The sequence below is a fragment of the Nycticebus coucang genome, chromosome 18, assembly GCF_027406575.1.
Source record: "Nycticebus coucang isolate mNycCou1 chromosome 18, mNycCou1.pri, whole genome shotgun sequence".
Taxonomy (NCBI): domain Eukaryota; kingdom Metazoa; phylum Chordata; class Mammalia; order Primates; family Lorisidae; genus Nycticebus; species Nycticebus coucang.
The window spans coordinates 57,031,717-57,059,499 of NC_069797.1; the positions used below are offsets into that span (position 1 = coordinate 57,031,717).

General features: G+C 44.1%; 2 protein-coding genes and 1 pseudogene across 2 annotated transcripts; 1 reads left to right on the plus strand and 2 right to left on the minus strand.

Moving 5' to 3' along the window:
• Positions 1-1,110: 1,110 nt before the first annotated feature.
• LOC128570507 (keratin-associated protein 16-1) lies at positions 1,111-2,499 on the minus strand. Its single transcript, XM_053569731.1, has one exon. It carries the CDS (start codon positions 2,497-2,499, stop codon positions 1,111-1,113), a length of 1,389 nt encoding a protein of 462 aa, XP_053425706.1.
• A 6,334-nt stretch (positions 2,500-8,833) lies between these two features.
• On the minus strand, positions 8,834-9,139 carry LOC128570508 (keratin-associated protein 17-1). Its single transcript, XM_053569733.1, has one exon. The coding sequence runs from the start codon at positions 9,137-9,139 to the stop codon at positions 8,834-8,836; it is 306 nt and encodes a 101-aa protein (XP_053425708.1).
• A 5,630-nt stretch (positions 9,140-14,769) lies between these two features.
• On the plus strand, positions 14,770-23,707 carry LOC128571121 (T-complex protein 1 subunit eta-like; annotated as a pseudogene).
• The last annotated feature ends 4,076 nt before the right edge of the window (positions 23,708-27,783 follow it).

Sequence of the window (27,783 nt, forward strand, 5' to 3'; positions counted from 1 at the left end):
GACTGAGACTTTTCCCTCTTTATTCTGAGAGCCTAACAGCTATCTAATAATGCTGAAGGCACAGAGGAATGGCTACACAGATAGATGGATGGATGTGTGGATGGATAGATGGGTGTGTGGTTGATTGAATGCTGGCTGGCTGGCTGGCTGGATGGATGGATGGATGGATGGATAGATGGCTGTGTGGGTGAATGGATGGATGGATGGATGGAAGGATGGATGGATGGATAAATGAATAGATGGATAGATTATGTGTGGATAGATGAATGGCTGGCTCAATGGATGGATGGATGGATGGATGTGTGGATGGATAAATGAATAGATGGATGTGTGGATAGATGAATGGCTGGCTCTATGGATGGATGGATGGATGGATGGAAGGCTGTGTGATGGCTGTGTGGATGGTTGGCTATGTAGATGAATGGATGGCTGTGTGCATAGATGGATGGATGGATGGATGGATGGATGTGTGGATGGATAAATGAATAAATAGATGGATGTGTGGATAGATGAATGGCTGGCTCTATGGATGGATGGATGGATGGATGGATGGATGGACGGATGGCTTTGTGATGGCTGTGTGGATGGTTGGCTATGTAGATGAATGGATGGCTGTGTGGATAGATGGATGGATGGATGGATGGCTGTGTGGATGAATTGATGGATGGATGAACAGATGGATAGATGGATGAAGCAAGTCACTGAGAACTATAATATTAACAAAAGGACAATGAGAACATCATGTCACTTCAACTTAGCCAATTTAATTGGACAGTTAAATGTTTCACCGCATTAAAGAAGTCCCCAAGAAGCACAAGCATGCACAACAAGGAAGCACATACATCCAGACAGAGACAAATTTTATGTCAGGAGAGTGACTTGAGATGACATATCTCTTCTCAGCTTAACAGTAGCAGGAAGCAGGGACTCAGAATGTCACTTGGACCATTAGAATACTGACATTTCTGATGAGTTCTTTGAAACTTAAGCAGATGGTGAGGGCAGTACAGAAAGAAAAAGATCCTGGCTAAATTATACTAAACTTTGGAGAGGGTAGTCGAGTTTTCTCTCCAGATCATGGCTTACTTCGCAGGAATTGGTGGGGCTTGTTTAGCAGACGGCAGGCTTGCTGGAAGTGGGCCGAGTGGCTGCAGCCTCACGGGTAATTGGAGTGCTGGGTTTGGACTCAGTGGGCTGACAGGGACCCTCTTCTGAGACCTCTGCTTTGCAGGGGGCTGAGTCAGCACAATCCGGTTGGCTGGCAGTGAACTTCTTGCAATCCTGTTTGCTGGAGTCTAACTCAGAGCAAGGCTGTCGAGTACAGACAGGGCGGTAAGAGTAGGAGGTGAGGCAGATGGGGCGGCGCTGGATGGAGTAGCAGGGACGGTAGCAGGCAGGACGGTAGGAGATGGAGGTCACATAGGGCTGCCTGTAGGAGAGGAGTCCAGAGCAGATCGGGCGATAGACCGGGCGGCAGACTGGTCGGTAAGAAACCGCAGGACTGCAAGGCCGTTTGCAGGAACTGGGTACATAGAAAGTCCGAGGGCAGGTTGGCTGGCAAATGGCAGATGCGGAAGACCCTGGCCGGCAGCAGAGAGGCTGGCAAGATGTAGGTGGGCAGGACGCAGGCTCACAGCTGACCGAACGACAGGGCTTGACCACGTAGCAGGTAGGCTGGCACGGGCTGGGCACACAGACAGCTGGTGAGCAGGGGCTGGGCTCAGAGCAGATGGGCTGACAGACACTGCAGATGCAACAAGAAGGCTCCTGGCAAGTGCTAGAGACACAAGGTGGTTCGCAGGGGCTTGGAACACAGCAGACAGGGCGGAGGCAGACGGGCTCACAGACCAGAGCCAGGCAGGGAGCCGGCTGGCAGACGCTGGTCTCTGGACAAGACGGCTCACAGGGACTGGGGTCACAGCAGACAGCCTGGCAGTTACTGGCCACAGAGCAGGTAGAGGGACCACAGCTAGGCGTTGGGCACACCGGCTGGCAGCAAACAGGCTCACAAACCATGGGTTGGCAGGCACTAGGCACAGTGCAAACAGCTGAGCCACTGCTGGGCTCACAGGCAACTGGCTGGCAGCAGCTGGGTTTGCAGAGGACAGGCTGACAGCATGTGGGCACACAGAGGACTGGTTGACAGGAAGTGGCCTCACAGCACACAGGTTGGGCACAGCTATTCTCGGGACAAGGAGGCTCACAAACGGTGGGCTCACAGCACAGGGGTTGGGCACAGCTGCTCACAGAGCAAGAAGGTTCACAAATGGTGGCTGTGCAGCACACAGGTTGGCAGCGGCTGCTCACAGGACAGGAGGGCTGACAGCATTGCCGACTGCAGCTGGGTGATCCACAGCTATCTTGACACGTCACCAGCTGCCATGTCTGGCTCTGGCAGGAACTGGGCAAGCAGACAGGCCCTCCACAGCTCACCCCAGTGGAGCAGAGAGAGATGGCTGGCACGGAGGGGCATTTCCTGGAATAGCAGCTACCAGACATGGTGGGGGTGCCTGTGCTTCCTTGTGAGCGCTGAGAGATGGTGACCTGACTGTGACAGCTCTCCGAGGCCCTTGCTTTTATACTCCCTCACTGACACACGCTGTTTTGGACCCTTGAAGATCTTCCTCATTGCTGTTTAGGGCAGTTTGTAGAGGAACATCTTATTATGCCAATGTTTGTTGATCGGGAAGCTGTTTGCTCATAAAGAAGTGTCTATTTATTGACTTGCTAAATTTGGAGTCCTCAGAGCTACAGGTAGTCTTAGAATAACCATTATCACCTCCATGTGGGATGATCTGAGCATCATGAACAGGGAAAGAAGAATGAAACTTATAATTTACCCACCTTCTAGTCTTCTGTACAAGGATGCCCACGTGGCTTGTACAGAGGATGCCCACGTGGATAACACCTACTCACCCATTCTCCTGGACCTGACCATCTAGTTAGGCAGACAGACTAACAAAATGACAAGTTCAACCACAGACATGCAGGGATTATCAGAGAAGAGCAGGGGTGAACTCAGTCAGGAGGGGCACACCTGGGCTGATTTTAGGACGACTACACCTTATGGCAATAGTCTTACTTAAAACCATCAGCAATCCCAGGAAGAAGAGGTTCTTCTCCCCCATGAGAGATGAAGAGATGGGGGCAGAGGGTGAGAAGTGTCAGTCACATGCTGAAAGGACACACATCCCGCCTTCTCCAGCCCCGATCCAGGGCTGCTGTCTTTCCTCCTCACCAGCCCGTCTAGATCGACCTTTCTCAATAGACTTAATCAAAGTCACGGATCACAGGATCAGCCCACTTATGTCCTATCCCAGGAGCTGCCATGCCCTAGAATATTGCTCGACTTATTCCTGGATAGCACCTGATGCATCCTGTCTGTTCCTCCTCAAGCATTCAGGAGTACTCCAGGTCCTCTTAGCCTTCGGAGCTTTTGACAACTCCTCCCACCCCCAATCAAAAAAATGCCTCCAAGACCTAAAAGATAAAGAGGAAAAATAAGAGGTTACAGGGTGGCTTCCCAGATTTATCTGGCAAAGACCTTGTGAACAAGAGATTGGTCTTTGCTACTGTTTGAGACTGATGAGGAGAGAGATGAACCCCAAGGTTTCTAAACACCAAGCCCTGACGTCCTGGCTGAGAGCACTGCCTACTTTGCCCCACCATGCACTTTTCCCATCAATGCAAAAAGCAGGCTCTCGCTGGGCAAAGCTGAGCCATTGTGCCACCCTTTATCCTCCCCTTTATTCATTAATCTGTGCAATCATTGATTTAATATGTCTTTTATTCATCCATTCAACTCTGCCAATGCTGGGTTTTATGTAAGAGATATAAAACAAATGAGTTGTAATAGCAGCCACAAGGAGCCCCAGAGTGGGAGAGAGATAGACACATCCAAAAATAATATGGTGCAGCCTTCAAGTGCTAAGAAAGAGGGAAGCACAGGGCACTCAGGGGTTGGGGGAAGTTAAGGAAGATTTCTCAAGCCATCGTGATGGCTCAAGGAAGAAGGCTGGACAGGGGTGGTAAAGGCAGGAAAAGGCAAAAACCAAAGACACAGCTCATGAGACATCTGAGACCTAATGATCCAATATAGCCAGGAGGAAAAGCTCGAGAGAATAGGAGGGCGTAGCGATGGAGGCAGAGGGATGCCTAGGCACCCGGTCGTGAAAGGCCTTGCTGACCATGCTATTAGAGAAACGCAAATCAAAACAACCCTGAGATACCATCTAACCCCAGTGAGAATGGCCAACATCACAAAATCTCAAAACTGCAGATGCTGGCGTGGATGTGGAGGGAAGGGAACACTTTTACACTGCTGGTGGGACTGCAAACTAGTACAACCTTTCTGGAAGGAAGTATGGAGAAACCTCAAAGCACTCAAGCTAGACCTCCCATTTGATCCTGCAATCCCATTACTGGGCATCTACCCAGAAGGAAAAAAATCCTTTTATCATAAGGACACTTGTACTGGACTGTTTATTGCAGCTCAATTTATAATCGCCAAAATGTGGAAACAGCCTAAATGCCCACCAACCCAGGAATGGATTAACAAGCTGTGGTATATGTATACCATGGAATACTATTCAGCTATTTAAAAAAATGGAGACTTTACATCCTTCGTATTAACCTGAATGGAAGTGGAAGACATTATTCTTAGTAAAGCATCACAAGAATGGAGAAGCATGAATCCTATGTACTCAATTTTGATATGAGGACAATTAATGATAATTAAGGTTATGGTTGGGGGGAGGAAAAGCAGAAAGAGGGACGGAGGGGGGGCTGGGGCCTTGGTGTGTGTCACACTTTATGGGGGCAGGACATGATTGCAACAGGGACTTTATCTAATAATTGCAATCAGTGTAACCTGGCTTATTGTACCCTCAATGAATCCCCAACAATAAAAAAAAAAAAGAAGTTACATTTTATAATAATACCAGCATGTTTAAACGGGGGAATAACTAGCCCAGGTTTGCCCTTTGGAAAGTCTCTCTGGCTGTGGAGAAGGGAGGCCAAGGGCAAGTCTGGAGGCAGGGAGACCACTGGGGCTCTGGGCCAATTATCCAAAAGCTTCATGGAGACAACCTGAACTGGGCAGTACCTCGGGGCTGGAGCAACATGAAAGGCTTTAAAGAGGCAGAACCTTCAAATCTTAGGTTGAAAATGGAAGATTAGGATCAACAGGTACATTCTTTTCAATGTGGTTCTCAAGCACAGGCGAAGAGGACTTTTGGACCAAGAGGACGGTCCCCCAAGAACCTGCTCCTTACCCTTCCGAGCCCCCTCTCCTCATCCACATCTCCTCCTCACTGAAGTCAGCAAGGAAATTCCAGAAGGAGATGATCCTCCTCCCCTCAATACACCTCTCATAAATTCCTTCAGCCCAGAAACTTACGTATCATCATGTATTACTCCAGAGTGTTATCTCTTCAAGGGATGCTTCCCTGCTAAATGAAATAGCTGCTCTTGCAATTATGTAGCCCAGAGCTCCTCTCGTCTTCTTCATAGCTCCTAGCTCCTAGGACATCGTGTAAGCACCACAAAGAAAAGGACTTTGTTGGCTGACACATACCAGGCACCCAGATCAGTGTTCAATACTTAGGAGATACACGATTAATACTCACCAAGTGAATAAATGAGAACCTCTGTGGATACCTAAGAAAGGGTAGCCCTTCATCAGCAATTCAGAGAAAACACCACCTCCACTCATGCATCAGGAGACATGACCATGACCATGAGCAATTGGACAATCAGCTATCCTGAATCTCAGCTACTCCCTGCAGACCTGCTGGCCTCTGGGCAAGTGTGCCCCCCTGGCAGCTTCTGCTTTGGCTATTGGTTTATACTGGGAGTTAAAGAAGGCCCGTTCCAGCCACAGCAAAAATGACTTAAACAGTAGAGTCTGAAACTGCACCAGGACAGAGTTAAATCTTGAATTTTCTCCAAAAGAAGACATACTAATATGGCTGGGTTTGTAAATGAAAACAAAACAAAAAAAAAAAATGAAAACACAATAAGCTACTACTAGAAAGCTTCTAGAATGGCTAGAAATAAAAAGGCTGACCATACCAAGTGTTAGCAAGGAATGGAGACATTGGGACTATCAGACGTTGCTGGTTGAAATTCAAAATGGCACAGCCACTTTGCACAACAATTTGGTAGTTTCTTAAGAAGTAAAACATTCACTTACATTTGCCCAGCCGTCTAGAGAGAGGCATTTATCTAAAATAAGTGAAAACATATATTCACACAAAAACTTGTATGTGAACGTTCATAGCAGATTTATTCACAATAGCCAAAAACTTAAAACAACCCAAATGCCCCTCAGTTGGTGAATGTACTTTTTAATGTAGTTTACCCATACAACAGAGTACTCTACAATCAAGAAGAGCAAATTATTGATACCTGCAGCAACACCAATAAATACATAAAATGTTATGCTAAGTGGAAAAAAAGAGCTCACACTGCAGGATTTCTTCTACATGAAATTCTAGAAATAATGAAATGTGCAGTGACAGGAAGAACAGATGGATGGTTGCCAGGGGCTGAAGAGGGGGGACTTGACTATAACGGGAGAAATAAGGAATCTGGGAGGTGATAGAAAGTCCTATGTCTTGAGTGTCGTGGTGGTTACACAATTGCCAAATCACATCAAACTGTACACTAAAAGTGGGAGCATTTTATTATATGTAAATTATATTTCAATATAGTTGAAAGTAAAAAATAATTTTTAAGTAAAAGCAGCATAATCCAAGTGTTATTCATAATATGCTTAGAAAGGAGTCCAAAGAGATATGTCAGTAATAAACTCTAGGTTATGAGCATTCAGGAGGACTATCTTTTTTTCTTTTCTTTTGTATTTTTCCATATTTTCAGGAACCATTTCTATGCTTCATAGTCAGAAAAAAAATAAGTCTGTCTTTCAAAATGAAATACAGCTTTGTAGGAGTAAAAATAGATATTGTTCTTCCAGGGCAAGAGCAGAAATGGTTTTATTCCGTAAGTAACTTACGATCACTTTTAGCAGGATTGAGTCGATAATCTTGAATTTTAAACTCCCCAGGGGATGAACCACACACCTTGGTCAGCTCCCACCTAGTGAGGGAGGAGGTCCATGCCCCATATGGGGGAGTTATTTACCCATATCTAAAGTGCCAGAGACTTCTTACAATATACATCAAAAGTTCAGAACTCAAAGGGTCAACCTGCCATTATAGAGTTAATGCAAAGTTTGTTAAAATATCTCTTTGCCTGTTAAAAACTGTGGTTCCTATGTGACTGGTAACATTGAGATAAGGTACCAGCACTCAGCAAAAGACCCAAGGTCAGTTACTCACTTGGAATTTAGGGCTGGTGGGGGGGAAGGTCCTTTTTACTTCTTAAGACAGCAGCTGTTTTTCTTTGTTAATTGGCACTGCTCTTTCTGGCTGAAATTCCTGGAACCTTGAAACTAACTAGTGCTTACTTCCACTTCTGTAAACCTGCACATGCTTTGACACCTCCAACAAGGGGCAGTAAGGTAATTCATTTGTCTGTCTACTTACGTGTCCAATAAAAGAACAAACACAGAGCTGATCAGGGAGCTCAGCCACTTCGGGACTTTAGTCCCCACGGCTCCCCTGGCTGAAATAAACCCCCTTCCTGTTCTAACTCCAGTATTCGGGTGATTCTTTTCCTCAGCTGGGCCTAGATCCCCACTACACTAGCAGAAGCACACTCACTCCCTCCTCCTCGGGACTCAGGCAGAAGAAATGCAGCTGGTTCTAAGACAATAGAACCTAACACAGAAAAATTAGATTAAGCGAGGTTGAGGCGGAAGGAAGAAACAGGACTGCTCAGCACATCCCCGGAAACTGCGATCATAAGCTTCGTGACAGAAATCCTTTTTTTCCAGAATGAAGCTTGTTTTACCAGAGTCTTCTGCCCTGACTGTGCCGGGAAGTTCTGACCAAGCCTGATGCCCTCCTGCAGAGTCATGCTAGGAGAACGTGATACAGAAGGAAGCCAGGTTCCAGGGATCAGGATGCAAGGTGGCTGTTGTCAGCATTCACCATGAGGTTTCAAAAACTCAGGTCCCAGGGCACCATAGGTCCCAGAGCTAACGGAGCAAATCTGTAATGGAGAAGCCTAAGGATCTGTGTTCCTAGAAGCCTCCAGGGGAATCTCATGCAGAAGATGGGAGCTTCAGTCTACATCTGTTTCTCAAACTTCAGTGCCTAAGAATGATCTGCGGTTCGTATTTAAAGCATGGATTTTGGCCCTGTGGATTGACATTCTGTGTCTCCACTTTTGACAAGCCCCAGGGCAATTCCCTTGCAGGTGGTAACACAAACCACATTTTTAAAACCGTAGTGTGGGTGCCAGAGTAAAATTTCCTAACCCAGTCCGCAGGAGGGGGTCAAGGAAGAGACAAGAGAGTTAATGAGGTTATACCAGCATGCTGGAATTTATTAAGAGGCTAACAAGGAGTAGAGATCTTTGCATCTCAAAAGCAGCAGAAAGCCACTGGTGGTCAGTCGCAAAGGCACCTTGAAAAAGAGCACGCCTCATAATACAAGCCATTTCAGCTTCGTGCAGATAAAGCCCTGGAGACGCCCCCTTTGAGCCTGGGGATCAGTTTGGCCCCAGTTTTAACTTCTGGCCAGGATATGGCTCTTGTTCTCAAAGCCTTGGCAGTCCAGGGAACGCGTCAGAGAACAAACTCGCCTCTACAAACAGCAGCAGAGCCAGGACACTGTCTTGCTGTGCAAAGTTCTGAAGATGAGAGGCTCTCCCACTGGAGCAGATGGAGGCTTCCGGTGGGATGGCCTCGGTGGTGAGGCAAAGGTCTTCACTTCGTGTCTCGCACAGGCGTGGGCTGGCAGCACACAGGGCCGCAGCACCCGCTGGAGCCACAGCACCCGGAGCCGCAGCACCCGGAGCCACAGCCAGACCCGCAGCAAGAGGAGCCGCAGCAGTTGCCCCCGCAGCCGGAGCCCCCGCAGCCGGAGCCCCCGCAGCCGGAGCCTCCGCAGCCGCAGCAAGAAGAGCAGCAGGGCCCACAGCAGCCGCAGCAGGCCGGCTGGCAGCAACACTCTTCACAACAGGTCTGCTCCTGGCCGCAGCAGTTGAAGCAGTCCCCTGGGCAGCACCCCATGGTCCTGGCTGGTCAGGTCGCAGGTCAGTATCACGGCCCGAGTTCCCCCAGACTGATGGTGGCCAGCGGGACAGCTTTTATATCCCCTCACCCAAGGGTGTTGACATAGGCACAGGATGCTTCCTTTGTTATTATTTGTGCCAGTGCCTGTTAGAGCATCTCATTAACTGGTTGTTTATTTTCCAGCTCCCAGTACTTCAACTTGTAAAAAAAGCCCAACTCATTCCACCTGCTGTTTGTCCAGAGGGTAAAAATACATGTTTGAAAAGACCTGTCATTGCAGCCAAACAGCCTCACGTCACCAGCCCAGGTGACTCTGGCTCTGGAATGGGGGCCTTGTTTCCCACATCTTCCCTGGTGGCGTGTTGACAGAAGACCCTACTGGTCATGGGGGCCAGCCCTGGGAAGCTGGGACAGTAACAGGATGCCCTGTTCCTCCTGCCACTGTCTAGTCAGCGCTTCCTCCTCGGTCAATGGTTCTCAACCTTCCTAATGCCACGACCCTTTCATACAGTTCCTGTGGGCTGAGAACTGCTGTCCTAGGTGGAAATGGCATCCTCCCCGACCTTGCCTACCTGTGAGTAAGGCAAATATTTGTGTCTGCGTGGGGTAGGTGGAGTGTGCCACACGTCTGTTTGGGCTTGGTCAGTGAGTATCAATCAGGAGTAATAACCAGCCTGTGAAACAAAGAGCGACTCATCATAAAACCACAAGAGGCTGGACAGCCACATTCTCTCTCCGTGTGCAGTGGACTGACCAGCACGTGTCTCTCTAAACAGGTGGGGAGAGCTGTAGTCAGAACCTACAATCCCCCAGCCCCAGGCCCTTCCTCCCACAAGGTGGGAAGAGGAGGATAAGGAAAGCAGGAAGGAAGGCAGGGAGGGACCGACAGAGGGAGAAGACCACTAATATCCAAAACACTGCATTGAAATAAGTATATTGGGCATTCTTTTTTAAGAGCTCCAACCTTACAGGCCATCTGGCTGAGTGAGAATTAGCAAATAAAACACCCCGAGTATCACCCCAGAGGACAGAATGCCTCTGGAGAGAGACTAGAATCACAGAGGATTCAGGTTCATATGCAAATTCTGAGATAGGTCAAAATTTCTGTGTTCATTTTGGGTTTTGGTACTTTGTCATCCTCTTAGGATGACCATGGTAGCCCTGGAGCTTCCAGGCCCAGCCCCCTGATCACATTACTAGTTGGGGTTCTGGTAGGGGCAATAAAAAGTGGGGGTGGGTGAGGATATGGATTAAGGGACACAACCCCTTCCTTTCATTTCCCTTTCCTTTTTAGATGGTCCCGGAAGTCAGGAAGCCCCCAAGGAAGGCTAAAAGGACTGAGGGTGGGGCAAGGGCTGGGGAGTGAATGGCAAATGGATTACTTAGATCTGATAGGACTTTCAGTACTTCACAGGATGTGGAATTTTAGAACTTGGGAGGAATCCCTGAAAGATCAGCTGGTCCAGAGTTTCGAAGACCCATTTTACATCATAATTGCCTAGGGTGGAGGCTTCCAAAAAATACACATCCCAAACTGCCTCCCAGTCCTTATGCTGAATCAGAATATGTGCTCTTGGAGGCATGAAAAGCAATATATTTTTAAGTTTTTCAGGTGACTCAGAACATCAAATAAGTAACACTGATATAATTGAATATGACCATGACCATCACCCCTAAACACTTGTATTTTATGGAAGATGATACCAAGCCCAGAGGGGACACATCAGGGATAAACTGGACCCATAACCCAGATGTCCTGCTTCCTGGTCCACAGTTTCTCAAACCAGACCAAGTCCACAGATGACACATCTGGGCGAATATAATGCACCAATGTCCGTGGAAAATGCATATTTGTCTATTTATTTATTTAAATAATAGGTCACATGTTCACAGGGTAAAAGGCACAAAAGAATTCATAGTAAAAAGTCTCCCTCATCTTCCAGTATCTCACCGTTTGGTTCTCCTCCCTTTCACCATCCCCTTCTCTTCTCCTATTATCACTTAACCCCTCTGTGGCCAAACTTTTTATCTATGAAACAGACGTTAAGGTAATAATAGGGCCAATCTCATAGGGCTGCAGTGATTAAATGAGAGAATATATATATATATAGATATGCACACACACACACACAAAGAACAATTGGAACAATGATTAGCCACTTATAGTTTGGTAACTATTGTGATGTTGGTCTTTTTCTTTGATTGATGGAACTCCTTTGTCAAACAGAAAATCAAAGCCTCGTCTATTTGAATGTTATGAGTTATAAATATTTTCCCCAGATCGTAATTTCCCTTTAACACTGTATTCAAATAACAATAATAATATGTTTGCATTGTAAATTTCATACCAGCATTCTGTGAATTTCTGAAAAATATAAAAAAGGAGAAAAATAAAAATCATCTATAATCCCACAATAAGGATATTTACTGCTAATACTCTAGTTTTCCTCTCATTTATTTCTAAAAATGTGTATATGAATATTGATATGAATATAGATAAAATATATGGTTTTATATATATATATATATACATAAACATACATTAGGTACAAATTTGTAAGTCCACAGTCTAAGGTATGTTAAAAATATCTCACAAATATATCACTTTTTTCTTTAATACTGCTGACATTTATTTCTCTGTAAACTCAAAAATTATTCAAGATTTCTCTCCCACCACCATCCTTCATCTGGAGGAGCCAGGACAGTCTCATAGCATTAAAGAGGGTGACAACAGGTTCACAGCAGGCATCATGTGCAATTAGCCATCTCTTGGCAAAGGAGGCACATTATCAGTCCAGCCCATATGCCAGGCCCTGCAGTAAGCATTTGTATGTGTTTTCTTGATTAACTATCAAGATAACCAAATACAGTAGGCATTAGGGGCCTTACTTTGTACACAAGAAAAATGAAGCTCATGGGCATCAATTGCTTTAACTAGAAATGTATGTGGTCCTCTCTAACTCTCCTTATCATTGTGCTATGGTATCAGCTGAGATAATGGGGTTCCCCCCACTTCCCAGTCCATGAACTCTGCATCCTCCTATTACCCCACTCAGGAAGCTGGAAGGTCCTGGATATCTGACCACCCACTCTCCACTGCCACAAAGGTCTACTTGGAATTGCATAAACTAAGCTGACTTAAGTCATTTTCTCTGCATTTCTGCGTAATAATCCTACCCTGAACTCAGTGAATAGGAAAGTCTCCAGTGCTGCTCAAGTCATGAGCAAAAACCAACAGTGAAAGAAATTGCAGAAGAGAAACACCTCATCCTGACACTAATCTTTGCACTATTGAGACCACAGTGTACAATTTGAGTTGTACAATATAGTACTTAACCTGAGAAAATGCTCATGAATCTATTAATTACTATTATAAACATCTGAGAAATTGTATTTTCAAGTTGATGTGAACCTTCCCTGTTACTACTATGTATTGGAGATCTAAATTCCAGTTTTCCAATATTAAAAGCAAAACACTGAGGTGAATCTCCTTAACATTTGAATTTTTGTGCATCCTTTTTCTTTCTAAAATCAATTCCTAGAAATGTAATTACTAAGTCTTTAGTATGTTAATAATCTTAAGGTTATTAATAAGTATTTTAAAATCTCCAGAAAAATTGTCCCCACCAGTATCCATTTCATAGTGCCTTCACCAATACCAGTTACTTTTAAAAATCACATTGTTAACTAGATAGTCTAGTCATGAAGTCTCATGGTACTATTTATTTGTAATTACTTAATTATTAATGCATTTATTTTATAGGCCACTTTTGGAAATTATCTGCGATGCTGATTTTTCTGTTGAGCTATCCATCTTTCCTAATTTATTTCAATGAATTTATTTTGCTAAGTATATTAACTTTTCTTTGTATCGCTTACATATGTTGCCAAAGTTGTCCCATGATGTCATTTCCTTTTAATTGTATCTTGCTACATGGGCAAATCTATCTTTTTTTTTTTTCCTCCCTGCTGATTTTATGTTTTGAAAGTTTTTCTCCCTCTTCAAATTAGACAACTGTTCACTTTTTTCTTCTAGTTTTTTATGGTTGCATTTTATACACATAATACTTTTATCCATCAGGAATTTATTTTGGCGCAGATACCTACCTCAGCACACATAGCATTTGTATGCAGCAGATACAACTTTATAAAAACATCTTGGTTTTTTCTTATTGGGGAATTTGAATGCCTAGTTGAATGAAGGTTTACGGGCTGCAGACGTTGTCAAAAGCCTGTTCTGGCGGCCTCTAGTGTTCCGCTCGTGGCATTACACGTGCAGCTTCCAGTGCTCCCAAGACAGGCTCTGACACTGGCTTCACCGGAAGCAAGCAACTCCACAAAACCTTGGCTTGATGCAAGAAGTTTATTATATTTACATGAAATTGATATAAATCATGTGTTCAGTTAGCCACCTCTTGGCAAAGGAGCCACATTATTGCTCCATCCCATGTGCCAGGCCCTACAGTAGGCATTTTGTACTGTTTTCTTGATGAACGATGGAGATCATCAAATACAGTACTAGTATCCTTTCTTGGTACTCAAGGAAACTGAACATCATGGACATCAATGACTTTAACTAGAAGATGCAGAGCTTGATTTGAACCCTGACCCATCTCCTTTTGAAGCCCATCCTCCTTCCCCTGTCCCTGGCTTTCCTGATGGAATCACAGAAAATTGCCTCTTTGTCTTAAGGTAAGTCTCAGTGTCATGTCATCAAGTGATTGGAAGCTTTACAACCACAGAGACACACAGATGGTGGCTGTTTTATTCATCAATGTATCTCCAGTGGTTACAATAAATGTTATATAGATGAAATTATAAATGAATGTGAGAGGACCCCGTAATACAGGAAAAGTGGAAACTTTAACTAAAAGACAAGGGGATCTCTGCCACCCCTCCTCATTTCCCTGAGGAAGTCACTGTTGGCAACTATGCACTTGTGTTACTGATGCTCTCGTCGAGGGCATTACTGTGCTCCTCTTTAAGTGTGGTCCTCCCCATCCCTTATGGAGGGGGACATACTCATGTTCCTCAAATCTTGTATCATACTTCCAAGAGAACCCAAATTCTTGTGCTAAAGCATTACATGTTTGCTAAAGTGGCCTTAGACTCCCTTCTTTGCTCTTACCATAGTAAGTATGAAAATTACGAATACCTTTTCACAAATACCTTATTGGAGGGACATGGACAAATGTCATCTGCCATCACTGCATGGCTCTGCCTGTGGGTGTCCAGGACCAAACACAGGAACTCTCATCCTCCAGGTTATTCAGTCTATTCTTAGCATCAAAAGTTTCCACCAGGTACATAGCAATGCTGTTACACCTTCAAGCTCTAACACTCACTGGCTGAAATAAAGAGATGAGCATTCTTTTGTGTTGTGTTTTATTTTAATAGCAAGAAAATGCTTTCCAAAAATAGCTAGTCAAACAAAAAAGAATTTAAAAAGCAAAGAAAAACTCTATTTCAAACCTGTGCTTTTCTAAGATTAGTGGCTGTTAATATTTTTTCATATTTTCTCATAGGGGGGTTAAAATCAAGTAAATACAGCATTAAAGATAGCATCAAGAATTTCCTTGAGACAGAGAAGAGAGGAAGAGTAGCAGGCTGCTGAAGTAGCTTCCAAAATGATGCCTACACCAGTTATTCAGTTAAAAGAGGGGACGGATAGGTCCCAAGACATTTCCCAGCTTGTGAGTAACATCAGTGCCTGCCAGGTGATTGCTGAGGCTGTAAGAACCTCCCTGGGTCCCCATGGCATGGACAAGCTTATTGTGGACAGCCAAGGCAAAGCATCAATTTCTAATGATGGGGCCACAATTCTGAAACTCCTTGATGCTGTCCATCCTGCAACAAAGACCTTAGTGGACATTGCCAAATCTCAAGATGCTGAGGTTGGTGATGGCCCCACCTCAGTGGCTTGCTGGCTGCCGAGTTACTGAAGCAGGTGAAACCGTATGTGGAGGGAGGTTTGCACCCCTAGATCATCATTCAAGCTTTCCACACAGCCACTTAGTTGGCAGTTAAGATCAAAGGGATTGCTGTGAAGGTGAAGAAGACAGAAAAAGTGAAGCAGAGGAAACTGCTGGAGAAGTGTTATGACTGCTGAGTTCCAAGCTGATCTCCCAGCAGAAAGCCTTCTTTGCTAAAATGGTAGTTGGTGCAGTGATGATGCTTGATGTTTGTTGCAGCTTAAAATGATTGGAATCCAGAAGGTACAGGGTGGAGCCCTTGAGGATTCTCAGCTGGTAGCTGGTGTTGCATTCAAGAAGACTTTCTCTCATGCTGGGTTTGAAATGCAACCCAAACAGTATGATAATCCCATGATTGCCCTTTTAAATGTTGAGCTTAAGTTGAAAGCTGAGAAAGATGATGCCGAGATCAGAGTCCACACAGTTGAGGATTATCAGGCTATTGTTGATGCTGAGTGGAGCATTCTTTATGACAAGTTAGAGAGGATCCACCGTTATGGAGCCAAAGTTGTCTTGTCCAAACTCCCCATTGGTGATGTGGCACCCAGTACTTTGCTGACAGGGACATGTTCTATGCGGGCCCAGTCCTGAAGAGGACCTGAAAAGGACGATGATGACCTGCGGAGGCTCACTCCAGACTAGTGTGAATGCTCTGTCAGCAGATGTGCTGGGTCACTGCCAGGTGTTTGGAGAAACTCAGATTGGAGGTGAAAGGTACAATTTTTTCACTAGCTGCCCCAAGGCCAAAACATACACCTTCATCCTTCGCAGCAGTGCCCAGCAGTTTATGGAGGAAATGGAGAGGTCCCTGCATGATGCCATCATGATTGTCAGGAGGGCCATCAAGATGATTCAGTGATGGCTCGTGACTGGGCCACCGAGATGGAGCTCTCCAAATCCCTGCGGGATTACTCAAGGAAAGCAGCAGCTGCTGATAGGGGCGTATGCCAAGGCCGTGGAGATTATCCCATGACAGCTGTGTGATAATGCTGGTTTTGATGCTACAAACACCCTCAACAAACTGCGGGCTCAGCATGGCCAGTGGTGCATATGGTATGCCGTGGACATCAACAATGAGGACATTGCTGACAACTTTGAGGTCTTCGTGCAGGAGCCAGCTATGGCGCAGATCAAAGCCCTGACAGCAGCCTGGAGACAGCATGCCTTATTGTGTCCGTAGATGAAACCATCAAGAACCTCCACTCAAGGCCAGATATTTGCTGCATACAAAAGTCACATCTTACCTTAAATAATAAATATAGACGTCCATATTTCAGGCAAATGGTAATCAGAAAAAAGCAGGTGTTGCAATTCTATTTGCAGACTCAATAGACTTTAAACCAACAAAAGAAAGGAAGGATAAGAATGGTCACTTCATATTTGTTAAGGGTAATACTCAATCTGATGAGATTTCAATTATTAATATTTATGCACCCAACCAGAATGTGCCTCAATTTATAAGAGAAAATCTAACAGACATGAGCAACTTGATTTCCTCCAGCTCCATAATAGAAGGAGATTTCAACACTCCTTTGGCAGTGTTGGATAGATCCTCCAATAAGAAGCTGAGCAAAGAAATTTTAGATTTAAACCTAACCATTCAACATTTGGATTTAGCAGACATCTACAGAACATTTCATCCCAACAAAACTGAATACACATACTTCTCATCAGCCCATGGAACATATTTCAAAATCGATCACATCTTAGGTCACAAGTCTAACCTCAGTAAATTTAAAGGAATAGAAATGATTCCTTGCAGCTTCTCTGACCACCATGGAATAAAAGTTGAACTCAGTAACAACAGGAATCTGCATACTCATACAAAAACGTGGAAGTTAAATAACCTTATGCTGAATGATAGCTGAGTTAGAGATGAGATTAAGAAGGAAACTGCCAAATTTTTGGAACAAAACGACAATGAAGACACAAATTATCAGAACCTCGGGGATACCACAAAGGCAGTCCTAAGAGGGAAATTTATAGCACTGCAAGCCTTCCTCAAGAGAACAGAAAGAGGGCAGCGCCTGTGGCTCAGTGAGTAGGGCGCCGGCCCCATATGCCGAGGGTGGCGGGTTCAAACCCAGCCTCGGCCAAACTGCAACAACAAAAAAAAATAGCCGGGTGTTGTGGTGGGTGCCTGTAGTCCCAGCTGCTCAGGAGGCTGAGGCAAGAGAATCGCGTAAGCCCAAGAGTTAGAGGTTGCTGTGAGCCGTGTGACACCACGGCACTCTACCTGAGGGTGGTACAGTGACACTCTGTCTCTACAAAAAAAAAAAAAAAACAAGAATGGAAAGAGAGGAAGTTAACAACTTAATGGGACATCTCAAGCAACTGGAAAAGTAAAAACATTCCAACCCCAAAACCAGTAGAAGAAAAGAAATAACCAAAATTAGAGCAGAATTAAATGAAATTGAAAACAAAAGAATTATACAAAGGATCAATAAATCAAAAAGTTGTTTTTTTTAAAAAGTCAATAAAATAGATAAACCTCTGGCTAAACTAACCAGGAAAAAAAGAGTCAAATCTCTAATCTCATCAATCAGAAATGACAAAATGAAATAACAGACTCCTCAGAAATTCAAAAAATCCTTAATGAATATTACAAGAAACTTTATTCTCACAAATATGAAAATCTGAAGGAAATTGGCCAATACTTGGAAGCACATCACCTTCCAAGACTTAGCCAGAATCAAGTGGAAATGTTGTACAGGCCAATATCACGTTCTAAAATAGCATCAACCATACAAAATCTCCCTGAAAAGAAAAGCCCGGGACCAGATGGCTTCACATCAGAATTCTACCAAACCCTTAAAGAGGAACTAGTACCTATATTACTCAATCTGTTCCAAAATGTAGAAAAAGAAGGAAGACTACCCAACACATTCTATGAAGCATGCATCACCCTGATCCCCAAACCAGGAAACGACCCAACAAGAAAAGAAAATTATAGACCAATATCACTAATGAATATAGATGCAAAAATATTCAACACATCCTAACAAACAGAATCCAGCAACGCATCAAACAAATTATACATCATGATCAAGTCAGTTTTATCCCGGGGTCTCAAGGCTGGTTCAATATACATAAATCTATAAGTATAATTCAGCACATAAACAAATTAAAAAACAAGGACCATATGATTCTCTCAAATGATGCACAAAAAGCTTTTGATAATATCCAGCATCCCTTCATGATCAGAACACTTAAGAAAATTGGTATAGAAGGGACATTTCTTAAACTGATAGAGACCATCTACAGCAAACCACAGCCAATGTCATATTGAATGGAGTTAAGTTGAAATCATTTCCACTCATCAGGAACAAGACAAGGTCTCCACTGCTCCTTAACATTGTAATGGAAGTTGTAGCCATTGCAATTAGGGAAGAAAAGGCAATCAAGGGTATTCATATAGAGTCAGAAGAGATCAAACTTTTGCTCTTCGCAGATGATATGATAGTATATCTGGAAAACACCAGGGATTCTACTACAAAACTCTTAGAAGTGATCAAGGAATACAGCAGCTTCTCAGGTTACAAAATCAACATTCATAAATCGATAGCCTCTTTATATACAATAATAGTCAAGCTGAAAAAACAGTTAAGGACTCTATTCCATTCACAGTAGTGTCAAAGAAGATGAAATATTTGGGAGTTTATCTAACAAAGGACATGAAAGATTTCTATAAAGAGAACTATGAAACTCTAAAAAAAGAAATAGCTGAAAATGTTAACAAATGGAAAAACATGCCATGCTCATGGCTGGGAAGAATCAACATTGTTAAAATGCCCATACTATCCAAAGCAATATACAATTTTAATGCAATCTCTATTAAAGCTCCACTGTCATACTTTAAAGATCTTGAAAAAATAATACTTCGTTTTATATGGAATCAGAAAAAAACTCGAATAGCCAAGACATTACTCAGAAATAAAAACAAAGCAGGAGGAATCACGCTACCAGAACTCAGACCATACTATAAATCAATAGTGATCAAAACAGCGTGGTACTGGCACAAAAACAGAGAAGTAGATGTCTGGAACAGAATAGAGAACCAAGAGATGAATTCAGCTACTTACCGTTATTTGATCTTTGACAAGCCAATTAAAAACATTCAGTGGGGAAAAGATTCCCTATTTAACAAATGGTGCTGGGTGAACTGGCTGGCAACCTGTAGAAGACTGAAACTGGACCCACACCTTTCACCATTAACTAAGATAGACTCTCACTGGATAAAAGATTTAAACTTAAGACATGAAACTATTAAAATACTAGAAGACAGTGCAGGGAAAACCCTTAAAGAAATCTGTCTGGGTGAGTATTTTATGAGGAGGACCCCCTGGGCAATTGAAACAGTATCAAAAATACACTACTGGGACCGGATCAAACTAAAAAGCTTCTGCACAGCCAAGAACACAGTAAGTAAAGCAAGCAAACAGCCCTCAGAATGGGAGAAGATATTTGCAGTTTATGTCAAAGGTTTAATAACCAGAATCCACAGAGAACTCAAAGGTATAAGCAAGAAAAGAACAAGTGATCCCATTGCTGGTTGGGCAAGGGACTTGAAGAGAAACTTCTCTGAAAAAGACAGGCGCATGGCCTACAGACATACGAAAAATGTTCATCATCTTTAATCATTGGAGAAATGCAAATCAAAACTACTTTGAGATATCATCTAACTCCAGTAAGATTAGCCCATATCACAAAATCCCAAGACCAGAGATGTTGGCGTGGATGTGGAGAAAAGGGAACATTTCTACACTGCTGGTGGGAATGAAAATTAATACATTCCTTTTGGAAAAATGTTTGGAGAACACTTAGAATCTAAAAATAGATCTGCATTCAATCCTATAATTCCTCTACTAGGTATATACCCAGAAGACCAAAAATCATATCATAACAAAGATATTTGTACAAGAAAGTTTATTGCATCCCAATTCATAATTGCTAAGTCATGGAAAAAGCCCAAGTGCCCATCAATCCATGAATGGATTAATAAATTGTGGTATATGTACACCATGGACTACTATGCAGCCTTAAAGAAAGATGGAGACTTTACCTCTTTCATATTTACATGGATGGAGCTGGAACGTATTCTTCTTAGTGAAGTATCTCAAGAATGGAAGAAAAAGTATCCAATATACTCAGCCTTACTATGAAACGAATTTATGGCTTTCACATGAAAGCTATAACCCAGTTATAACCTAAGTATAGGGGGAAGGGGGAAAGGGAGGGGGCAGAGAGAGGGTGATTGGTGGGATTACACCTGTGGTGCATCTTACAAGAGTACATGTGAAACTTAGTAAATGTAGAATGTAAATGTCTTAACACAATAACTAAGAAAATGCCAGGAAGGCTATGTTAACCAGTGTGATGAAAACGTGTCAAACGGTCTATAAAACCAGTGTATGGTGTCCCATGATCGCATTAATGTACACAGCTATGATTTAATAATAAAAATAAAGAAAGAAAGAAAGAACCTCCACTCAACCATAGACACTTCCACGGCCAAGGTCATGGCCACCCACTTTGAGAGGCACCACACCCATCACATGACTGGCTGGTTACAGGGTGCACTTGTTCTCCCCTGCTTGGTTAATTGGTGTTACAAGGAAAGGATAGTAATTGACCCTCTCTGTTCTCACTGGAGGTTAAATAAAACTTAAGACTTAGAAAAAAAAAAGAACTTCCAACTTCCTTGACTTTCACACTCATTCTTGTTCCAATCTTTTCTCACCAGAAATAAATACAATCATGAAATTTATATATATATAAATATCGTTCTAGCATTTCATGTTTTGTTTTGTTTTGTTTTTTTGCAGTTTTGGCCAGGGCCAGGTTTGAACCCGCCACCTCTGGTATATGGGGCCAGCGCACTATTCCTTTGAGCCACAGGTGCCACCCTAGCATTTCATGATTTTATAAAGGCATATATAAGTCCAGATATTTTTTAAATCTAAGCATAAGCTTAAACCAGTAGTTTTTCAATCAACTGATTTAATTGGATGTACAATTAGTGTGCATTTGAAAGCACTTCTTGAAGACCTTTACACCAGGTCTGCACTTATTCTCACTTAAAACTTAAGCTACTGTTCATTAAAAGGTGTGGGCGGGTGTAGACACAGCCTGCCTTTCTCAACTGGAATCCAAAACTTTCTACAATGTACACCTTATGTTGTCACATTTCATCAGCTTTGACCCTGAAGGCCCTGAGCTTTACATCTAGTGAGAGGTGCCCAGTCCTCTGTGGACAGAGGAGCAAGGGGACCAGATCAGAGTGTCCTGGTCCCAGCCCTTCCCTAAGCTGTGTTCTAACAGGGGCGCATTGGGGAAATTTCTGGGTCTACGCTGAAGTACCTCTGAGGAGAAGTGGAAAAATTCTTGGCATCTTTGTGTGGTCAAACCACTTTAGTGCTTTACTTAATTTCTGTTTTATATTGAACTTGTTTCAAAAGTTTCATGGTTCGGGTCACCAAAGTTCTTTCACAATGAAGTTCATGTCTAATCTTGTGAGTGTCAAGGTTGTTAATGGAGGAATAACATATTTCCTTCAAAAATACCACGTCAGATTAAAAGAAGAAGGAATTACTCGCTTCTCTTTAGAAACAGGCACTCGTGTTCCTACACGTCTCCTGCTCTTCTCAGAGCCTCCTACGTGCACCTTCTGCAGGTGAACAGACAACATTTTTGGCTGCCTGATGCTGCTCGTATGGCCTCTCTCTGCTTTGTTTCATCTGATCTAAACAGGTTATTAATTTCGAGCAGGCAGGCACTTACTTATTTGCTGAGCCCCTATTATGTGCCTACTTTGTGTCTGCCATAAAAGAACTACAAAGGTTAAAATGTGAAGATTGTTCAAAATTATTTAAACTGCCCAAATTGAGGGCCGATCTAGTAGGACAATGGCCCAGAGGGTGTCCAAGTTGCCACTTGTAGTTGTGTGCTGTGCCAGGCACCAGAGCACCAGCTGTGGAGTAGACCAGCTGCCTGCCAAGCCAGTCACCAGCTGGGCTGTGTCCATCCACAGAAGGGAACTTTCTCTGATACCCTGCTGGGAGGCCAAGAGCAAGCAGAGCTAAGGAACAGAGGAGAATAATGTCCTGGGACAGCAAAGACCAGAACCGTTAAATTCAAGAGGCAAACTTGGGACTAGACATGGCAGAAATGGTGCAAACCAACACCAAGTGACATAGTGACAATTCACTGACAGCTGCCATAGATGATTTCTTTCTTTTCTTTTCCTCCTCCCTCCCTTCCTTTTTTCCTTCTTCCCTCTCTTCCTTCTTTCCTTCCTCCCTTACCCCCTTCCTCTCTTCCTATTTTTCTTCCTTCCTTCCTTCCTTCCTCCCTCCCTTCCTCCCTCCCTCCCTTCCTCCATCCCTCTCCCTTGTTCCCTTCTTCTTTTCCTACTTTCCTTCCTTCCTTCCTTCCTCCCTCCCTCCCTCCCTTCCTCCATCCCTCTCCCTTGTTCCCTTCTTCTTTTCCTACTTTCCTGCCTTCCTTCCACCCCCCCGCCTACTTCCTTCTCTTTCCTCCTCCCCACCCCACCCCCCATTTCCATCTTTAACTACCAATCTCAGGGCAGGAATGCACACCCTCAGTTAAACACAGAGCAGGAAGGCAGACATCTGTCTTTCTAAAATCCGTGACATCCAAATGGCAAACAGAGCTCACCATATCCCAGCTGCAAAATTCCAGACACTCCCCACCCCATCTCCCACCTCAGAATATCATCCTTTCCACCAGCCAACCTGAGGGAATTTGCTTTTCTGTCCAAGATGTGCTAGCTTGGGGTAATGCTCAATTACCATCTAACTGAGCATTTATCGAGAATGGACTTGAAACTTGTCAGCTAAGCCCTCTTCCCACCCCCACAGAATGCACGGTTCCGTGTTGGTGGGTACTCACGCATTACTGCATTCAGCCTGTAGTGCACTTCTGATAGTGGTTCTTGACGCCCTTCACGCTCTGCCCTGGTGTCTGGGTACATCCTCACACTTCTCTCAGCGGTCAGCACTCAGCTGGGCTCTACAACCAACCAACGACGAAGTCAGCACATGCAGGTATGAAATTGTTATTTTAAAAAAAATCCAAATATGTTAATTTTACCCAGGTCTTTCATGAGAAACTTAATTGTTGCTTTCCTGTGTAGAACCAGCTGAAAAAAGTGACTTCAATTACTCTTTGATACCACCATATCTGCACTTTCCTTTTATCTTCCCATTTGAAAATTCTGATTATTATAATCAGTGGCAATACCACCAACTTAATAATTATAACTAGCCAGCTTCCTCCTAGCATAACACACACATGCACACACCTGCACCCACATTCATATGCTAGGTGCACATAGGCACACAGGTGTATGGCTGGGCACACAAGCACAGGCATGCAAGCACGTCCCATGCACATCTGAAGTCATCTCTCTTTGATTCTTAGGTCCCAGATCCCTCAGGTCTTTGCTCCAGCCAGCCAGTCTTCTACCGCCCTCAACTTGAGGAACCTTGAAGCAGGTTCCACCTGGGTACCAAAGGGCTCTGGTCTGCTAAACCTTTCAGTGTTCACCATGTGGAGTCCCTGTCCTGCCTGAGTGACAGGAAGGGGTCAGGATGCAGAAATACGATGTCCTTGGGCCCCTAAGGAAGTCAACAGTATTTCCATTTACTGGGTTCCTGGTATATCTCAGGCATCGGTTTAAGCATCTTTACCAACATAATCTCCTTCCTGCCTTCTAAAATTAAAGGCAAGGAAGTGGTTATCATTCCCCCCATTTTATAGCTTAAAAAACTGAGGCCAAGAGAGGTCAAGTTAGCACACTGAGGGCTGAGATCCAGACAGAAGTTAGAATTCACATGGAAAACTAAAGCAGAAATTTTCAAACACTATTTTCTGGGGCTTGGTTTCTTTCTAGTCTTTCCTTTTTCTTCTTTTAACAATTTTTAAAACTTTAAACACACACGCTTCAAGGTGGCACACCTAAGCTTTTTCGCTTGGGGTCACCAATAGCTCTGTGCTGCCACATGAAATCATATAGACTTCGTATAGGCAAATAGATGGTGACATGTTCCGGCAACTGCCAAGCTCATACTTAATTTCTTGTTAAGTATGTCTTGGGGGAAGCTGTAAATCTTTCCTGTCAGCCCAGAGCTTGTCCCCACATGTCAAGCAAGTGAGAGTGAGAGAGAAAAAGAACACTGCTTCTGCACACCTGCTCTCCCATGGGAGCCGGCACATGCCCTCCTCAGATGCCAGGCTGAGTTTCGTAATAACTATAGGCAGGCCGTGTCATGATCAGATCTTTTTATAGTTTAAGTGATCCTTGTGATTCGGGCCACTTCTTCTCTGACTCTCCTGTTTTTGATGGGGAATATGAGCAGTTGTTAGATGTTAGTGACTCTTCTTTGAAACAAAACAGCACAATGCATCCAACTTGTAACTGTCATCCACTACCCCAAAGTTCTAAATGCTATTGTTTGGTAAACCTATTTCCCACTCAGCTGCCAACGTGCTCCTATTCATAAAGGTGTCGATCAAACCCATCCTTTTAACACTCTTAATGCTTCTCTCTTTACTCGAAATAAAATCAAACCAGACTCAGTGGCTCGCACCACTCTGGGAGGCCGAGACAAGATCAACTGAGCTCAGGAGTTTAAGATCAGCCTGAGCAAAAGCAAGACCCTGTCTCTACTAAAAATAGAAAAATTAATCAGGAGTCATGTTGGTGCCTGTGGTCCCAGCTACTCAGGAAGCTGAGGCAGGAGGATCACTTGAGCCCAGGAATTCGAGGTTGCTGTGAGCTATGCCATGGCACTCTAGCCTTGGTGACAGAGTTATACTTTAAAAAAAAAGTAAAATAAAATCAGATGCCCCCCAGAGCTACAAGCCCCCAGGTCCCTAGCCATCACCCCAAGGCACTGGCCTTCCTCTCTCCTTCAAAGGCATCCCTCCCTTGACAGGCTGGTCCTCTCTTGGGAATGTTCTTTCCCTCCAGTCTGTTCCTTCTCAGTTTTCAGTTCTCCACTCAGATGTTACCTCCTGGAGAGACCAGCTCTGACCATGGTAACCAATATTGCCCAGACCCATGTCAATCTCTGCTCTGTTTTCTTCATGCTTGTCACTGTTCTACACCCTCTTCCTGCTGTGTCTGCTTTTTGCTCTGATTTTCTGCTTCTCCTCCACTGGTCTGCATATTCCAGGAGAGGCTGTCTGTCTTCTCCACTGATGCACTTGGGTTTCAAAACAAGCCCTAATACAGAGTAAGTGTTTAAAAAATAGTCACTGAAGAAACAACTGAATCCAAACAACTTCATTCTTCCCATGGAATGAATTTAAAAGTAAATATTATAAATATGTCTTAAAATTAAAGATGCACAAGAGATATTGTCCTTTAAGTTTTTATTTGAAAAAAGAACCTGTTTCTCAGGAAAAAAAAATGATTTGACAGCCCTGTCCCACAGCATCCTCCTTGGAGTGTTTCGGGGTAAAGGGAAGACGGGCAATAGCCTCCTCCTGGTCACACCAGGATTTGAAAATAAAATTGCCAAAAAAAAAAGAAAGAAAAGAAAATTGCTTATAAAAAGTACCTTCTGGGCTGGTGACCAGCACACACAATTTCCCAGCCTAGAAAAAGCTTCTTCCCCACCCAATTACCTCCAAATTCCAAAACCTCTCCACCATCTACAGGGTGTTGGCTGGTATCCTTTCCCGGGGAGAGTACTTGAGTTCCAAGTGGGCCTTAAACACGCATATCTGGGAGGCCTGGCACAGTGGGTTGGGTGAGTGTCAGTTCAGTTATAATGATATCAGCTCCCCTGTGAGTGGAGGGAAAATGTCAAAGAGCTGGAAGGCTTTGGTGGTTAAGCCATCCTTGCCAGGTTCAAGTTGGGTGGCAACAGGGCACATAGCAGGAGAGCCAGGATTCAAGGCATAGGGGGTTGAAAACCCAGCTTCATCACTGACTTATGTGTTTTCACCAAGTTTCCTTTCTAACCTGCCCACTCTCAGTTTCCAGCCTACTGAATGGCAAAAACTAACTGACTCCTAGGGTTTAAAGCACACAGTAGGTATTAAGTCAGTGTTGATTCCTCTTTTATCAAGCACTGAAGTCCCACACTGCTACATTGGCTCTTGTTTCCCTCTGCCACCTTGTTGCTTCTTGTGAGCCAACATAGTATAGAAAGAAAGGCAGAGTCAGGTGGTCTATATCCCTGCCCTAGAAGTTTCCTCTTTCATAAAATAGAGAAGGGGATGGGATGAAGAGTAGGGTTGAAAAGGAGCACAAGGAAAACTTGGGGGATGGTGGATATGTCCATTATTTTGGTGGTGGTAATTATGTACTGTATGTATGTGTGTCAAGACTTATTAAACCCTGTGTCTTAAATATGTGCCTTTTTTTTTGTTTGTAGAGACAGAGTCTCACTGTACCGCCCTCCGGTAGAGTGCCGTGGCATCACACGGCTCACAGCAACCTCTAATTCTTGGTCTTACACGATTCTCTTGCCTCAGCCTCCCAAGCAGCTGGGACTACAGGCATGCACCACAACGCCCGGCTATTTTTCTGTTGCGGTTTGGCCAGGGCTGGGTCCAAACCCGCCATCCTCGGCATATAGGACCGGGGCAATACAATATGTGCCATTTTTTCATGTCAACTCTATCTCAATAAAGCTTCTTTTAAGTAGAGACACTACTGTCCATATCCAGCATTTAGAACAGGTCCAAATGAGGTGGAGTACACAGCTATGTCTGAGAAGGAAGTAGCTTAACCCACTAACTAATGGCAGTAGCATTACTGTCTTGGGCTCTTAGAGCCATGAGACCACAGGATGGGGTAGAGGCAAGTAGCATGCCCTATGGAGTCAGACCACCCGGATCTGAGAGTGAGTTCCTTCTTCTGAGGGATGGTGACCAAGGCCTACCAACCCATCCCAGGCATGCTATGGAGTCAGTACCTGAAACATGGTAGAGGAGGAGGAAGCTTTGGACTGGTGAAGAGGCCAGCATTGGGTCTCACTTGCCTTAAACTGTGCTTTGTCTTCAAAGATCTCAACAAAACCATATGATATGGTTTTGGTAGGACCCCAAAACCATATCATATGGGCTTTTAGAAACAGTCAAGGACCTGGGCAAGGAAAAGAAAGCTCCTTCAAACAATTCTGGCAACATTCCTGACACGACAAGGGAGCCAGGTTTCTCGGGTTAATGGCTATGAGATTTCCCAAGATGTGCGGTGCAGTCTTGGGATCTACCTACCCTACGTGTATGTCCTGGGTGTCCTCGGGTTGCTTCTGGTCTGGGTTCACCCTTGAGCCTCTGGTTAACGCATTCTGTGAGAATTCACCAAACCATGTTTTATCTCCTCAGAGCCACCCACGTGACGCTACCCTAAACTGACATTCATCCAGCCCACTGTACCAGGCCTCCCAGATGTGTATGTTTAAAGCAGGTGCCGTAAGAGACAAGGAGTAAAAAGTGCATCCAGGAGGATGAGGGCAGGCCTGGCATGGGCCACAGCTCCCTTCACCTCCCCACCTGCACCCATCACAATACTCCTATCATCTCTCACCCAAGGCTTCCTATTATGCTTCATTCCCTATGAATCCTTCTTCCATGTCAGCCCCTCAAGATCACCGTTGTAGGAGCAGTTCCTCCTTCTGAGGAACAGGAATT